We start from the raw sequence: 16,285 nt of genomic DNA on the forward strand, positions 1-16,285 counted from the left end.
AAAAAAAAAAAAAAAAACACAACCCTTTCATTGAGAAGGTTCTTCAACTTCTTCGTCCTCGGTTGAAAACCGTAAATGTTTTCCTTTGGGTGTCGGCATCCCCTTAAGATGGATGACGTTCGGGGACACCCCTTCGCAAACTTGCTCAATCAGTTCATCTTCGCTATCGTACACGAACCTTGTGTGCTTCCCTACAAATTCCTCAGCCTTCCCCTTCTCATCCACACTAATTTTACTAAGTCCCCTACATAGCTCATCTAACAACCCATCATCCTCGCCTTCTACGTCTTCCTCTTCCTCGTCTTCGATCAGCTCTTCTTCGCCTTCCTCTTCATCATCGTCTTCACCGTGACTACTAGCATTCACTTGAATGGACCATATCGATGAATTGTCATCGTCCCGAGAAGGCGACGACTTCTCTTCCGGGGTGAACACAGAGGAGCAAACTGACGATGCAGCTTCATCGTCGTCAATTATCTCTGATTTCTCAGAGAAATCAAGCAAGAGAGACCGAGTAATTTGACTCTCGTCTTGTTTCTTTTCATCAGAAAGATCAATATCATCCACCACCTGTCAAGAAAGGGAGTTAAGAACATGAATAAAAGATTAAATTTACCGTATCCCTTACGCAAAATGTTCGATATTCAATCAAACTCATAGAGTTATAGCTTTCGGGTTTAGTAGCGATTAGCTTTCATTCAAACCTGAGAAATCAGATGTTCTTCAGCAATGGAAACATTTGCGGTACTGCTAAGATTCCCATCCTGAGACAAATTCAAGACCTGGGGCGTATTCGCCGGAGTCGGTGCAGCAAGTCCCATCGGCGACTGAAGATGAACAACCGGCCGCCTTTCTAAAGTAAGCTTAGAAATTTCAGCTTCTTCTTCCACTCTCTGCAAAAGGGTTTTCACTTGTCCTCTCAATAAGGCTTCCCCTGAACCCGGCGTCATCATTTTCGGCCGGCAGCTTCTCTGTTTCGCCGCCACTGATGATATCGGCGTCATCATATTCCCCGCCGCCAACCCAACAATCGGAGAGTCATTAGTAATGTCAATAAGCGCCGATCGATCCTGCACTTTCGATCCAGCCAAATCTTGCGACTTTCGATTCCTCGGAAGCGATTTCGATAAGCCATTGTTATCACACTCCTCAATCTTCCCTAAAAACACCAAAAAGACACCGACCCATTTCAGAAAATCAAAAATTTGAAATGATTTGAATCATTCTTCGTAGAAACGAATCTTACTTGAGATGGAAATGTTGCTGTTGCTGGCGGAGTTCGCAGCGGCGAGGGTTTGAGATCTTGTAACGCGCCTGATCGACGACGGAGTCTCCATTGAAAGCGGTCGGAAAATTGGGATTCCGGTGAGGAAAACGGAGGAGTAGAGAGATTGAACGGCTAAATGAAGATATGAAGTGATGGGAAAGGGAAAAGGAGAGGGCTTTATAAAGGGTTAGGAGGAACGGAGTTCAAATTAAAATATGACCGTTGGAGCGCGAGAGTCCAGAGGAGAACGTTTTTGAAAAACTAGCCGTTAGGGTTTCCCATAATAGAAAATATTTATTTATCCGATGGGGCCGGCTGGCAAATTGCATTTCTTTGGGGGTTATTTGGTTATTTGAGAAAATTATTGGGCACGGGATTTCTTTTTTTTTTTTTTTTCGTAAATTAAATATTTTGGAGTTTCTTTTTTATTGACTTCAAATATTTGGATTTAGATATTTTGATTTATAATTTTTATATTTTTAAATGTTGAATTTTGTCATTATATTTTTAATAAATATTAAAATTAATCTATATTGTTAGTATAAAGTTAATTTTTATTGCAATTGGTTAAATAATTATTATTATTTTAATGCAATAACATATTATTTATATAAGGAAGAAGAGTAATAAAAACTAATAAAAAAAAACGATCTAAATTAAATATTTAAAACTATAGGGACTAAAATGAAATAAGATTCAAAATATAAAAATAAAAATGAAATTCTTAATTGTAAAGAATAATTTATTTGGCTAGATTTTAATCTTACTTCTAAAAATTCAAATAAAACTGGTCAATAAACTTCGAAAAAGTAAAGGGTTACCACGGGTATAGCTCAGCTCTCTCGTATCTTTACTTTGGGCTTTCCCAGAAGGCCTCATGTCAATGGAGATAGTATTCCTTACTTATAAACTCATGATTTTTCACTAAATTAACCAATGTGGGACTTACTCCCAATAATTCTCAACAGGTTCAACTTTTCTAAACTTATCTTATTCGTTCTTAAGGTTATAAGGTATCTCAGCTAGATTGTTCGACTAGTCTCTTTCGTTATCATCATTATAGACTCATAGCTAGTAAGTTATCGAAGAGCGAGCCCAACATCGATTCCAACCCATAGTTCTCATCATACTGTTATGAACACCGTTCTCAAATTCTCTAGTACGAGTAGTCTGACCAACTCTCATTTACCTATATGGTCAATTACTCTCATTCGAACAAGATCACGATTACCGTGTGAATTCTTCTTCCACCGTCTTATTTATTTATTATTATTTTATTTTAATTTTCAATGCCTCACAACCGACTCATCATAATTGTAATTTATTATATATATATTAAAAAAAATTGAGATTCTAGAAAGAAAGGGTTGGTTGGAAATGTGGCAGAGAAATGAGCTTCTAGAAGGTACCATTAATGAATCATTATTTCTATTGTATTATTAAAAATTAATAAATATTTTCTAATTTAACTATAAATAAAATATTAATAATTAATTTCTACGGTTTGAATTTAATTATTTAAAACGTAATATTTTAAAAATATATATTAAAATGGAGTGAAATTTTAATTAAATGTTTAAAAAATAAATAAACAGAGGTTATAATAACGGTTTTATTTTTACTAAAACAAAATTAAATAAATAATTCCAACCGTCCCAACCAACTTAACCAAAAAAAAATTATAGTTAATTACAGAGTTCTTTGGGTCGAAAAAATTTACCATTAATTATTAAAATTAAATATTTAAAAATAAATAAACAGATATTTTTACTTAAAAAAATTAAAATAAATAATTCCAATCGTCCAACCAACTTAACCATAAATTTTACATGGTTGTTTGGGTCGGAAAAATTTACCATTAATTATTTTTACCATTTTACTAAAATTGAGAGTTCAAATATAGGTTTAAAAATTTGGGTAGTTGGAAATTACCGCGTGGGTAAAGTTAGGTGGAGGAGGCATAATAAAAAGTGAGGCTCCTACCCCTTTTCATCTGAATCTCTCCAACAAAAAATCAATGGCTTCTTCCACCCTCACCGCCCTCGCCGACCAGCCGGCTCTGCAGCCCTCTTTCATCCGCGACGAAGACGAGCGTCCCAAAATCCCTTACAACCATTTCAGCGATGAAGTTCCGATCATCTCCCTCGCCGGAATCGACGACGTCGCCGGTGGCCGCCGGGCTGAGATTTGCCGGAAAATCGTTGAGGCCTGTGAGGACTGGGGGATATTCCAAGTCGTCGACCACGGCGTCGATTCGGACCTTATTACTGAGATGACTCGTTTGGCTAGAGAATTCTTTGCCCTCCCGGCGGAGGAGAAGCTCCGGTTCGATATGTCCGGCGGTAAGAAGGGTGGATTCATCGTCTCTAGTCATCTCAAGGTATGCTACTCAAAACCCACCTCTCTGATTGCTCCATTTGTTTGTTGGCCATGATTTGAGATTTCCGTCCCCTATTTGGGGAACAGAACGAAACATTTTTTTTTTTTTTTTTTTGTAAAGGGTGTAAACCTCCTCGATATTAAAAGGGTTTTAAAAAATTTGAGGAGAATTAGTAAAATTCAAAAGAGGGTAATATCTTACAAATGATAGCATAACCAGACATCGAGTTGCGTCCATTAGATGGACGTTGGCCCTCCACATCTATGGAGAACGGGTGTAGAAACTCTCCTACTATTTTAAAAATTTTGAGAGGAAGTCCGAGAAGGAAAGTCCAAAGAAGACAATATATAAGAGTGGTGAAGATGTGGGCCCCCAAGACAGTGAATTGTGAGTGTTAGATGAACACAACTATGGTATGATATGCTCCAGTTTGAGCATAAGTTTTCGTGACTTTACTCTAGTTTTCCCAAAAGTCTTCGTACCAATATAAATAGTATTCCATTATCATTCCTAAATTAGACTTTCATCTAACCGTCACATAGTTTAAATATGACCATATCTCCTTTGACTGTTATAACAGGTCAAATAGGACAATACCGGTTGACTATTATAATAGGTCTAAATGGAACAATATCTGTTTTGACTGTTGTAACATAGTAAATAGGATAATATCTGCTTTGACTATTATAACATGTCTAAATAGGATAATATTTGCTTTGACTATTATAACATGTCTAAATAGGATAATATTTGCTTTGACTATTATAACATGTCTAAATAGGACAATATCTGTTTTGACTGTTATAACATGTTAAATAGGATAATATCTGCTTTGACTGTTATAACATGTTAAATAGGATAATATCTGCTTTGACTGTTATAATATGTCTAAATAGGACAATATCTGCTTTGATTATTATAACAGAGGTAAACATACGAGGTTTGTGGTATATTTTTCAGGGAGAAGTAGTTAAGGATTGGCGTGAGATAGTGACATACTTTTCATACCCAATAAGAAACCGGGACTACACGCGGTGGCCGGACAAGCCAGAGGGGTGGGCGGCGAGGACGGCGGAGTACAGCGAGAAGCTGATGGGGTTAGCCTGTAAGCTTTTGGAGGTTTTATCGGAGGCCATGGGGCTGGAGAAGGAGGCATTGACAAAGGCCTGTGTGGACATGGACCAGAAGATCGTGGTCAATTTCTACCCCAAATGCCTTCAACCGGATCTCACTTTAGGGCTGAAGCGCCACACGGATCCTGGAACCATAACGCTCCTGCTGCAGGACCAGGTCGGCGGTCTTCAGGCCACCAAGGACGGTGGCAAGTCGTGGATCACCGTTCGCCCCGTCCCTGGCGCCTTCGTCGTCAACTTGGGAGACCATGGCCACGTAAGTCTACTCATACATACCTTTTTTTAATTATATTAACTTGGGTTGACATTTTTTTTGGTCGGGTTAGGATTGAGTTGACATTTTTTAGTCAACTCGATCCATACATGTCTGAATTATTTTCAAAATAATTTAAAAAAAAAAAGATTCTGAACTAAATATAAAAGAGTTAAGTGAACTTTATTTAGATTGTTTCGATCATCAATTACATCTAACTCATTTATATGTTTGGTTCGGTTCGGTTGAAACTTTAACGGTATTTAATTGTACGTACGAATTAAAATTAATTTTTAAGTATTTAAAAATGTGAAAGTAATAAATAGAATTAGGGTGGCTCTAGCCTCCACTATTATGAGAAGGATAGAAAGCCACGTTGCCTTTTACCAATAAAATAAATGTCTCTCGTCATAAATTTTTTTTTTTAAATTAAATTTTTGTTTTTTTTATTTCCTTTTTTATTACCAAAAGAAAATTATTGTCGACAATTATTTAAAAAAGCTAAAATAAAAAACTTAAAAAGTTACGCTATTATCTTTTACTTTTCATAATCATTTTAAAGTTTTTTTTTTAATTACGGATATTTTATTTGTGCTAGAATTTTGTCGTATATTTTGAAAATTACAATGCTACCCTTGACCTTTCGTAAATTTGTTAAAACGTTGGATGAAACGTTAATATGGTAGAATACCAATCTTTCATCTATTTAGAATAAAATTCATGGGTATTTTTGTTTGTCCTTGAATTTTGTTCATTTAAGTTGCACGTAAACGAACAATAACATCAGGGGTATTTTGTTTGTCTGTGAATTTTGTCATATATTTCAAAAATTACAATATTGCCCTTGACAATTCATGAATCTCTTAGAATGTTGGATGAAACGTTAATGTGGTGTAGAGCATCATTCTTTCATTTAGATTGGAATAAAATTCACGGGTATTTTGTGTTTGTCTTTGAATTTTGTCGTATATTTCAAAAATTACAATATTACCCTTGGTCATTCATGAATCCTTTAGAATGTTGGATGAAACATTGACATGGTAGAACATCATTCTTTCATTTAGATTGGAATAAAATTTACGGGTATTTTGTGTTTGTCTTTGAATTTTGTCGTATATTTCAAAAATTACAATATTGCCCTTGACAATTCATGAATCTCTTAGAATGTTGGATGAAACGATAATGTCTTTCATTTAGGTTAGAATAAAATTCACGGGTATTTTGTTTGTCTTTGAATTTTGTTGTATATTTCAAAAATTACAATATTACCCTTGACCATTCATGAATCCCTTAGAATGTTGGATGAAACGTTAATGTGGTGTAGGACATCATTCTTTCATTTAGATTATAATAAAATTCACGGGTATTTTGTGTTTGTCTTTGAATTTTATCGTATATTTCCAAAATTACAATATTACCCTTGACCATTCATGAATCCATTAGAATGTTGGATGAAACGTGCATGTAGTAGAACTAGAACACTGTGTCTTAGTCGTCTTCACGGTACACGCTCGTAGACACAAATTAAGTAATAAACTATTGATGATAAATAATGCAACAGTATCTTAGCAATGGGAGGTTCAAGAATGCTGATCACCAAGCAGTGGTTAACTCAAACACAAGTAGGCTATCCATAGCCACATTTCAGAACCCTGCACCAGAAGCCATTGTTTATCCTTTGAAGGTCAGAGAAGGAGAGAAGCCCATTCTTGAAAACCCCATCACTTTCTCTCAGATGTATCAGACCAAGATGAGCAGAGACCTTGAGCTTGCAAGGCTTAAGAAACAGGCCCAACAACAACAGGCCCAACAACAACAGGCCCAACAACAGGCCCATTTTGAGCCCAAGCCCAAGCCCAATGACAAAATCTTTGCTTGAAACAAACTCTTCATTGTCCCATCTCTATTAAATAATGTACTCCGCCTTTCAAATTTCGTATTTATTTTATTTTCTATGAATTAATGATAATTATGGTCGGGACGGTTATTCCTGTTTGTTAATCATTTGGTTTTTTTCTTTCTCGAAAATAATATTTATTAGTAAAAAAATAAAATCAATTAATCTTTTAGATAGAGCTCAAGCTCACTGTTAGCAGATATTGTCTATTTTAGCTCGATATATATGACTAAAGTTTTCACACCTTTATAAAAAATGACCAACTGACGTGGGATCTCACCATCCACCCCTATAGGAGTTCAACGTCCTCACTGACACACTGTCTGGTGTCTTGCTCTAATACTATTTGTATCTCACAGTCCACCCCTTTTGGGGCCAGCGAGTTCCCCTCACTAACTAATGTGGGATTAGAGCTTCACAGTCCACCCTCTTTAGGAGCTCAGTGTCACAATCACGGTTTCTAAACAGTGGATTTGGCTATTGTGCGGCACCCACTCTCAACACTAAGTGGGTTAAGCCTACTTCTTATTACGTTGCCTGCGGTTAAGCAACGTGAATACAAACCTCGGGTCTCGATTTCAAGAGAAGATTTTAGAAAGCTCGGAAGAGCGGTTTTGGAAAAAGAGTTTCGAAAGCAAGAGAGAGAGAGAGAAAAGATTGGTGTTATATGGGAACGTAAGCAAAAATGCAACAACAACGGTTTACTGCATATAACTATCGGATAGGGAGAAGTTGACAACTAGTCGTATCTCCTTACAGTACATTTTGAGGTATTTTATGTCTATCAAGCGTAACCATGACATTGCCAAAACGTCATACTCTTAAAAAAAATAAGAAAGAAATAATACAACATGAAAGCAGTAAAATAAAGCAATAAAGTAGTACAAGGCAAAGGTTTCGACCTGTCATGGGCATGCGGCCATGGGCGACATGCTTTGGATGGACACTCAGCGTCCTCGCCGGCACACCACCCCATATTTGGCTCTAATACCATTTGTAACAGCTCAACCGCTAGTATATATTGCAAATTACAATTTGATCCCTGAAGTTTTAAATTTTACCATTTAGTCCTTAGGAGAATTATTTACTAGATTTTATGGAATAAATTAAATTTAACTTTTTTTTTTTTGGATATTTAAAAAATTAAAAAAATCAGGAAAGAAAAAGTGGTTGGTGGTGATCATGGATGTATGAGATCTTTCACATAAACTTATCCTCACATCAACCACTTCATTTCCTCTCCAATCTCCTCCACCCAATCCCTAATCCCCTTCCCATTTCTTCTTCTCTCTGCTTGTTCTTCCATTTCTCTCCCAAGCCTCCCTCTCTCTCTCTCTCTCTCTCTCTCTCCGAATCCTCTCCTTCTCCAGCAGCCATGGCCGCTGCAGTCACTGCTGCAGTTTCTTTCCCCTCCGCCACAAAATCCTCTTCTCTCACTTCCAGAACCGCGCTAATTTCCCCTGACAGAATCGCTCTCAAGAAGGCAAGCACATTCCGAGCCCTAATTTCTGCATTTCCTCCAACTCGATGATTTTCGCGATTTCTTTAATGTCTTCGGTTGATTTGATTTGATTTCATTTCATTTTTCAGGTTCCGGCGTTGTTCCATCATGGCGGAAGAGTGGTGGTGGCTCCGATTAGAGCTCAGGTGACCACGGAGGCACCGGCGAAAGTGGAAAAAGAGTCGAAGAAGCAAGAAGAAGGAATCGTGGTGAATAAGTTTAAGCCTAAGAGTCCGTACGTCGGACGCTGCCTTTTGAACACGAAGATCACTGGCGATGATGCTCCTGGTGAGACTTGGCATATGGTCTTCAGTACTGAAGGTAAGTCCATCTGAATCTAACTCACTATTTACAGTTTCACTGATTCATCAATTTCAATGGTCGATTCATTCATTGATAGTGCTTGATTCTGCGTTTTGAGGCTGATTTTGGAAGAGATGAATTCATATCTTTGTTTAGGCATTTCGAAATCATCGTCTTCGCATTCATATGGTTTATGGATTCAATTACATCTTACTCGTCTTATCATTTGGTTGAACTTCAGGAATTCGTTTCTCACTTTTCTCGAGTGTTTGTACTGATTTTACAGAGACTAAATTGAAAATTTTAAACATAGAAGGATTAAATTGAAATTTTTAAACTTAGAAGGACTAAATTGAAATTTTTAAACTTAGAAGGACCAAAATGAAAAATCTAAAAATTATAGGATGAAATTGAAATTTTCAATTTTATACTTTACAAATGGACTAAATTGACACTTTTTTTTTTTAATCGAACAAATAAAATCTTTTAAAAATATCTAAATATGATTAGAAAAATTTAAATCATACCAACCAAACTAAAATTTTTTAAATTATATGAATCAAATAGAATTTTTATTTATTTATTTATTGTGAGTTGGTTTGTAGGGGAAGTGCCGTACAGAGAAGGGCAGTCAATTGGGGTAATTGCTGATGGAGAGGACAAGAACGGGAAGCCTCATAAGCTCCGATTATACTCCATTGCTAGCAGTGCCCTCGGTGATTTTGGAGATTCCAAGACTGTATAACCTTCTTCCTTCTTTTTCTTCCCTTACAACAAAATAATTAAATTATTTTCTTTTATATATATATATATATATATATATATATATATATATATATATATATATAATTTTTTGAATTAGTAACAAAATGGAGTAATTATTGGAGTAATTATTATAAACTCTGTTCAGGTTTCTCTGTGTGTGAAGCGGCTTGTGTACACCAACGACCAAGGAGAGATCGTGAAAGGAGTTTGTTCTAACTTTTTATGTGAGTTTTATAATTAATATATATTTAATCTCTGTTTTAATGTAAGATTTTGAAAATTAAGCAAATAATTTGGTATAAAAATTAAAAGAATTCTCCATTGTATTTAATTTATTTTGTAATTGTAGGTGACCTGAAACCTGGAGCAGAGGTGAAGATTACAGGACCTGTAGGAAAAGAAATGCTTATGCCTAAAGATCCCAATGCTACAGTTGTCATGGTAACCCACAATTACCCACAAATCATCCCAAATAATAATAATAATAATAACAACAACAAGTAATTGAAATTAGTAATTTTCACTTTTTATGTAAATTCAAGTAGAACTTTATCGTCAAATTTAAATAATTTTTTGGTTACCTTTAGTCTGGAAATTTTTAATTTTGTTTTTATTTAGACATAAATTTAAATGTTTGGAATCAGAATAGGTATAAAATAAATGAAAATTTAAAAATTTAACGATTTATTAGATATTTTTCTTAATTGACTTTTGTTCTTTTTTTTTTTTTTTTTTTAATTTTATTTAAATGGGTGGAATTGTGTTGGTGCATTAGCTTGCAACTGGAACTGGAATTGCTCCATTTAGATCATTTTTGTGGAAAATGTTCTTTGAGAAGCATGATGACTACAAGGTACTAATAATAATGCTTACAAACTTATTTATTTTTTATGATTCTAATTTGAATTCATAATTTTTATTAACATCTCAATCCATCCATCTTATGCTGTGTAGTTCAATGGATTGGCATGGCTCTTTTTGGGTGTCCCGACAAGTAGCTCGCTTCTCTACAAAGAGGTAAAAACGAGAAATCCTAATACAACCTCAGAAATTATACTTTTGTACGATACAAAGGAAACCAAAATCACGAACATGTGAAAATATCGATAATTTGAGTTTGTTAAATGAAATAGGAGTTCGAGAAAATGAAAGAGAAGTACCCCGAGAACTTCAGGTTGGACTTTGCAGTTAGTCGAGAGCAAACAAACGAACAGGGTGAGAAAATGTACATCCAAACCAGAATGGCTCAATACGCCGAGGAGCTTTGGGAATTATTGAAGAAAGACAACACCTTTGTCTACATGTGTGGACTCAAGGGCATGGAGAAGGGAATCGATGACATTATGGTCTCTTTGGCTGCTAGAGATGGTTAGATTTTTTCCCTTTTATTTCTCTTTTTGTCAATTTATTAGGGTTTTTTTTTTTTTTCGGAATAAATTAAAATAGTATTATTATTATTATTTATTATTTATTATTTATTATTATTTGGTAGGGATTGATTGGCTGGAGTACAAGAGGCAGTTGAAGAAATCAGAGCAATGGAATGTGGAAGTTTATTAATTTTATAAATATAATATTTTCTACATTTTGACTTCAACATCTCTCTTTCAACCCCTCCCCCCACCATTATTATGTAGATATAGTTAATTCCCTTTTTATAATTTTCTGTATTTTTCTCTCTTTTTAATTTTGAATTCTTGTTCATTAAGCTCATAAAAATTAAAAAAGAAAAAACTTCGAAATTATGTCCTAACGAATACTTTTTGCTCCAATTCTTTCTCTCGTTTTATTTTCAGGTTAAGACATGAACTTTAGCTTTACAAGAACGAGTTATTGATCGTTCAAATAAGTGTTGTTAAGTGTCTTTTGAGATTGAATATGCAAAAACTGTTTATAGTATCTACTTCTTTCACCAATATTTGAATAGTTTGAAACGTTGGATTTAAATTTAGGGGTTTCGTTAATAAATCATGGCTCGACGTTTAAACTATACCCAAAATTGTCTAAGTCATTTTTTAGATCCAATCCAATTATTTGGCCGTCATTATATATCTTAAAAATTTACTATTCAAAGAGTTAAAAATTGTTTTAAAAAATTTCTTGAGGATAAATAATAAAAAAAATGTATGCATATATATATATAGTCGTGTCGTACGCAAAATGTACACCTAATCAACAATAAATTCAGGTTGGTTCGGTCCAATCCAATCTAGTTCTAGGAAAACTCACGAAACCAATCCAATTTACAAAGTAACTCAACCCAACTAAATAGTTTGGATTAGGTCGATCAAATTTTTTTGAACATCCTTAATATCAATTTGTTGTTAGAGACGTTCACAAAGTAGGGCGGGGATGGAAAAGCCTTCCCCGTCCCATGTTTCTGAAATTCCCAATTAGATTCCCATAAAACAAAAATGGGTAGAAATCAGGTTTGGGTAATTTTTTCTCGTTTATTATTTTATTAAAAAAATAGTTTGTTTTAAAATTTTTATTAAAAAAATCCTATTAAATCCTAACACACGTATATATAATATGTTATAATTTTTAAAAATTCAAATTTTAATTTTAAAACATAGTCTTTAACAATAAAAAAAATCCACAACATAATAATTTAAAATTAGATCCGTAATGAAATCTAAACTAATCTATTACTTAGCTCATATTTTCTATTAATTAGTTAGCTATGTTTTTTTTATTTTAAAAACACTCTTGCATGTGACCAAATTGCTCTTAAAAAAAGTAATAATATATTAATTAGCTAAAATTTCCTTTTTTTTTTATTTAAAAAAAAGACATATTTATTTGAGCTCAATGTCGCCCATAAAGTGGGCCAGAGTCCAATCATGTGAAATGTTTGATTATTTTAATGACATGTCGTTTTGAGCTTTCCCAACGTTGTAACTAACTAATTTATTTTAATTAATTAAAAAAAAACATCAAATCCATTTAATTATAATTTTTATAAATTAATCAATTTAGTTTTTACTTAAGATTCTATTTATAAATCCTTCATTTATAATTAAATAACATCAATTTATTATTAATATGAGTAATTATTATGTAATAATTCTTTTTTGTTATTTTAGTAAAATTTTAAGAGAAAAATAATTTTATTTATATATTTTAAGCTGATTTCATCTAATTTCATAATTAAAAATATATATTTCCAAATAAAAGCAATATTCACGAATCTAAAAAATAAAAAGAAAAATTAAAAAAAAAAAAAAAAAAAAAAAAAAAAAAAAAATGGGGAATAAAATCGTTANCGGATTAGGGTTTTGGATGAAGCGTTAGAAGTTCCCGAGATCTCATTCTCTTCGCCTTCTATATATTTTGAAACCCTTTTTGTTCTTTTTCTCTGAGTCGCCATTTTTGTTGCAGAGAGATCGGTTTTAACTTTGAAGATGGGGGAAGAGAGATTGACTGGTGTGGTTCAATGGTTCAACGATTCGAAGGGGTTCGGGTTCATCAAGCCAGATGTGGAAGGACCTGATCTGTTTGTTCATCAATCCTCCATAAAATCAGATGGCTACCGTAGCCTTGTCGTTGGAGATCATGTTGAGTTTCAGATCGCTTCGGGTGATGATGGGAAATCGAAAGCTATTGAGGTCGTTGCGCTTGATGGATCTTCGGGAAATCGGAGGGATAACTTTGGGGGTGGTGGTGGACGGGGCGGCCGGGGCGGCGGGGGTTATGGGTTTGGTGGTTGGAGGGGCGGTGATAGGCGGAATGGCAGCAGTGGAGCCGGTGGGGGTGGGTGTTATCAATGTGGTGAGCAAGGGCATTTGGCTAGAGACTGTGCCCGTGCTAGTAACCGCGGCGGAGGAGGTGGCAGCGGTGGTGGTTGTTTTACTTGCGGTGAAGTTGGCCACTTAGCAAGGGATTGTCCACGAGGAAACAGCGGCGGAGGCGGCGGCGGGGCCGGTGGTGGGGGTTGTTATAATTGTGGTGGTTTTGGGCACTTGGCTAGGGATTGCAATAGGGGTGGAGCTGGAGGTGGAAGTGGTGGTGGTGGTGGTGGTTGCTTTAATTGTGGGGAGTATGGGCATTTAGCCAGAGATTGCCAGAATGAAAGCCGTAACAGCGGCGGCGGCGGAAGATTTGGTGGCGGAGGTGGCGGTGGCGCCAACACTTGCTTCAATTGCGGGAAATCGGGGCATTTTGCTAGGGAGTGTCCTGATGCACCATGATAAGGAGAGGAAAAAGAGTAATAGTATATAATTTTTCCTTTTACTTCAATATTGTCCTTTAATTATGTTCTTCTTTTGGTGTGGATGGTGGCTCTACGTAGCTTACTTGAGAATTTTTTTATTAATTTTTATCCCATGGTTGTTTCGCTCCTTAGGGGCAAATTTTCTGGTTCATACAATGTTCTAATTCGGATAAATGAGGCATTTTATCCTTCTTGCCTTCTTTAGTTATGATGCCAATATTTTTGTATCCCTTTTTTTGTTTGAATTTTAGTTCAATAATGACCTTTTAGATCTCGGTTTCATATTCGAATCAATGCCTGCCTTAATTGTCATTATCCATGTTAGCATCTAATGCTTCATTGGGTTGAAGTAGCTATGTTGGATTGATTTATACATTATTAGCATGATCTTTGGTTTTGCATTGCCATACCAGGCCTTCATTTTTGTTTGCCTCTTCATCATCAAGAAGGGATATGTCTTATAGAATTCATTTAGTCTGATCCTCTTAAGAGTAGGCATGTTTTCGTGCGCTCTGCTCTGTCTTGTTGATCTTCTTAGCACTATGTTCTGTTCTATAATTTGTTGTGGAAGTGTTTTAGAGGCTGTTGGATCTATGTTTTAAATCTTTTGTGTCCTCTATACTTTCAAGTTTCATAGATTTGACTCCTAGCAGTCAAACTCATTGTGAACCATTGAATTAAAAGAAGACTAATGTCTTCTTGACACTTTATTACTTCCATTCTAGAAATGAATGCTTGTAAGTGAAAGGTTACAATCGTGTTCATGTGAAGGTGATGTGTAGATCAGGGGTGCCCTTTCTTCTTCTTAAGGAGTTGGGATGGTTAAGGATTTTTTTTTTCTTTTTTCTTTTGGTTTAATCTATCATTTTAGTAGGAATCTTAGAAAACATAGTGCAAATCAAAGGAATGAACTTCTTTTAGTTTGTTCGAATAGCTAGATTAAGGTTCTAAAACTCATCTCTACGCCCGATGCAAGGATTTTTTCCCTGGTAGATAATAAACATTTTGTGTTGGTTTTGGGGATTAGTATGCTTCTTTTCTTCATTTTTATCATTTTCTGTTCTCAAGGAGTTTTGTTTTGTGGGCTTTTGGATTAAGAATTGAATACTCAGGAGAGTCAGGAAGGAGTTTTAAATCCCTACTTATCCTCCCCCAAATCCTTCCTTTACTAATACCTTAATGATTAGTTTGTCCATTATTGCTTGAACAAAGAGAGGAATATAGGATCATATGTACAATTTAGTTAAAATGCTCTTTTAGCATGCATTCTTCTGTTTGATCGATGTTGATGATTATAATTCAGCTCAATACCTTAGTTTCTGCTCATCTTGTGAGGAGCTGATGAAATCTCTCTCATTGCCATTGTTTTGTTCTCTTTAGCTCTCTGGTTCTTTTCTTCATTGCTACTTGGTATTGAGTTGCAAAAATTCGCAACATTAAAAGCTTGCGGCTGCTGAATGGCTGCTCGGAGAACTTGTGAGCTTTTCAATTTGAATCGAGTTCGTTTGTGCATACTCTCATCGTTCATTGAGTGTCTACAATGCCTGATTGTCATCTCTCATGAGATGTTTTTCATCAAACAGGATGAGTTTCATAGTCTTGTAAATTGTTTCTTAGGTTTAAGTTTGTTGATTGAACTCTTAGCTTTAGCTTAGGAATGTGAAAATCTGGACCCTTCTTCTTTAGTGCATCCCACTGATCCATTGTTTAAATGATTGAATTGATGGCCAATCCTCTCAGATATCTGTAAACAATCATGTGCCTCTCTTTCTTAGGTTAAAAACTGAACTAAAGGGAGGAAGATCTTAATGTTTTCTCTATATTTTGTTACACTAGAAGTTCAAACCAAAAAATTTCATCTTGGTTTTAACCATTTTGTTCGTGTTAGAGCGATCGGGGATCTCGAGAGTATATATGCAAAGTTTTAAGAGATTTTAAAGCTTTCCTTTTTGTTATTCATGTATATTTTTTTTGTTGGAGTTTATGCTTTTTGTGTAAGGGGATGGCGAAGAAAGGAAGCTGAAAATATGAAGTTTTCTAAATCAGTGTGTGCTTACAGCACAGTGTGGCCGGGAGTTATGTCGGGCGACGCCTTCGTCCTGCTACACCCAGGAGAGTGGAACGCCATCACCATGCTCGCGGTCGTGGTCCGGCTGCATCTGCGGCCGCACATATTGCTCCGAAGAAGCAGCAGCCAGGCAGATTCTCCGACTAAGTTCAGGCTGAATGGTGCTGGCGGGGTTGGTTGATTTCATTTTACAAATATTAGTATTAAATATCACGTTGACCCGAGATTAGATCTTTTTTATTTGACATCTAAGTTATAGGAGGATTGATCGATGAACTTAGAATGGATAGTGATGTAAACCATTTTAGTGCAGGGCTCGTTAGACTCTTCAGGAATAGGCGCTGATTAATTAGGTGAAAGAAAATACGAGGTTACTTCATTCAAGAAAACATGAAAGGATAATTTGAATATCTTGAATTTGGTCGTAGCATCTATACTTGGATTGAGCATATCCTTGAAAGAATCGAATCGAATGTATCTTTCGAGCCTTCTACCTTCCTCTCTC

General features: G+C 35.3%; 4 protein-coding genes across 6 annotated transcripts in view; 3 read left to right on the plus strand and 1 right to left on the minus strand.

The window, feature by feature from the left end:
• The window catches only part of LOC111445193, a 2,689-nt gene extending 1,277 nt beyond the window's left edge, over positions 1–1,412 (minus strand). The window contains exons 1-3 of one of the 2 annotated variants that reach the window (XM_023083449.1): positions 1,247–1,412; positions 705–1,159; positions 13–570 (exon numbers count right to left, since the gene is read on the minus strand). In XM_023083449.1, the coding sequence (XP_022939217.1) occupies positions 28–570; positions 705–1,159; positions 1,247–1,337 (1,089 nt within the window). In that variant the 5' untranslated portion in view covers positions 1,338–1,412 and the 3' untranslated portion in view covers positions 13–27. Of the gene's footprint in view, positions 571–704; positions 1,160–1,246 lie in introns of both variants that reach the window. The other variant, XM_023083441.1, reaches the window with a different exon arrangement.
• A 1,837-nt stretch (positions 1,413–3,249) lies between these two features.
• Positions 3,250–7,030, plus strand: LOC111445185 (naringenin,2-oxoglutarate 3-dioxygenase). The gene is made up of 3 exons (XM_023083428.1): positions 3,250–3,647; positions 4,608–5,036; positions 6,595–7,030. Exons 1-3 carry the CDS (start codon positions 3,285–3,287, stop codon positions 6,910–6,912), a joined length of 1,110 nt encoding a protein of 369 aa, XP_022939196.1. The 5' UTR covers positions 3,250–3,284; the 3' UTR covers positions 6,913–7,030.
• A 1,149-nt stretch (positions 7,031–8,179) lies between these two features.
• Positions 8,180–11,186, plus strand: LOC111451488 (ferredoxin--NADP reductase, leaf isozyme, chloroplastic). Its single transcript, XM_023091937.1, has 9 exons — positions 8,180–8,413; positions 8,521–8,752; positions 9,340–9,473; positions 9,645–9,723; positions 9,849–9,940; positions 10,275–10,352; positions 10,454–10,516; positions 10,633–10,867; positions 10,992–11,186. Exons 1-9 carry the CDS (start codon positions 8,306–8,308, stop codon positions 11,057–11,059), a joined length of 1,089 nt encoding a protein of 362 aa, XP_022947705.1. The 5' UTR covers positions 8,180–8,305; the 3' UTR covers positions 11,060–11,186.
• Positions 11,187–12,770: 1,584 nt separating this feature from the next.
• LOC111452385 (cold shock protein 1-like) lies at positions 12,771–16,190 on the plus strand. Of its 2 annotated transcripts, none has more exons than XM_023093089.1 (2): positions 12,771–13,706; positions 15,759–16,190. In XM_023093089.1, the coding sequence occupies exon 1, from the start codon at positions 12,904–12,906 to the stop codon at positions 13,687–13,689; it is 786 nt and encodes a 261-aa protein (XP_022948857.1). In that variant the 5' UTR covers positions 12,771–12,903; the 3' UTR covers positions 13,690–13,706; positions 15,759–16,190. The 2 variants fall into 2 exon arrangements, with proteins under 2 accessions (XP_022948857.1, XP_022948847.1); XM_023093079.1 differs by having other exon boundaries at positions 15,772–16,190.
• The last annotated feature ends 95 nt before the right edge of the window (positions 16,191–16,285 follow it).

The sequence above is a fragment of the Cucurbita moschata genome, unplaced genomic scaffold (genome assembly GCF_002738365.1).
Source record: "Cucurbita moschata cultivar Rifu unplaced genomic scaffold, Cmos_1.0 Cmo_Scf00001, whole genome shotgun sequence".
In the NCBI taxonomy this organism is placed as follows: domain Eukaryota; kingdom Viridiplantae; phylum Streptophyta; class Magnoliopsida; order Cucurbitales; family Cucurbitaceae; genus Cucurbita; species Cucurbita moschata.

Excerpts from the sequence above, each read along its gene's own strand:
- LOC111452385 (XM_023093089.1), top strand. The coding sequence starts at position 12,904 with ATGGGGGAAGAGAGATTGACTGGTGTGGTTCAATGGTTCAACGATTCG.
- LOC111445185 (XM_023083428.1), top strand. The coding sequence starts at position 3,285 with ATGGCTTCTTCCACCCTCACCGCCCTCGCCGACCAGCCGGCTCTGCAG. Across the intron at positions 3,648-4,607 it reads TCGTCTCTAGTCATCTCAAG|GGAGAAGTAGTTAAGGATTG; the intron begins GTATGCTACTCA and ends TATATTTTTCAG. Across the intron at positions 5,037-6,594 it reads ACTTGGGAGACCATGGCCAC|TATCTTAGCAATGGGAGGTT; the intron begins GTAAGTCTACTC and ends ATAATGCAACAG.
- LOC111451488 (XM_023091937.1), top strand. The coding sequence starts at position 8,306 with ATGGCCGCTGCAGTCACTGCTGCAGTTTCTTTCCCCTCCGCCACAAAA. Across the intron at positions 8,414-8,520 it reads ACAGAATCGCTCTCAAGAAG|GTTCCGGCGTTGTTCCATCA; the intron begins GCAAGCACATTC and ends TTCATTTTTCAG. Across the intron at positions 9,941-10,274 it reads CCAATGCTACAGTTGTCATG|CTTGCAACTGGAACTGGAAT; the intron begins GTAACCCACAAT and ends TTGGTGCATTAG.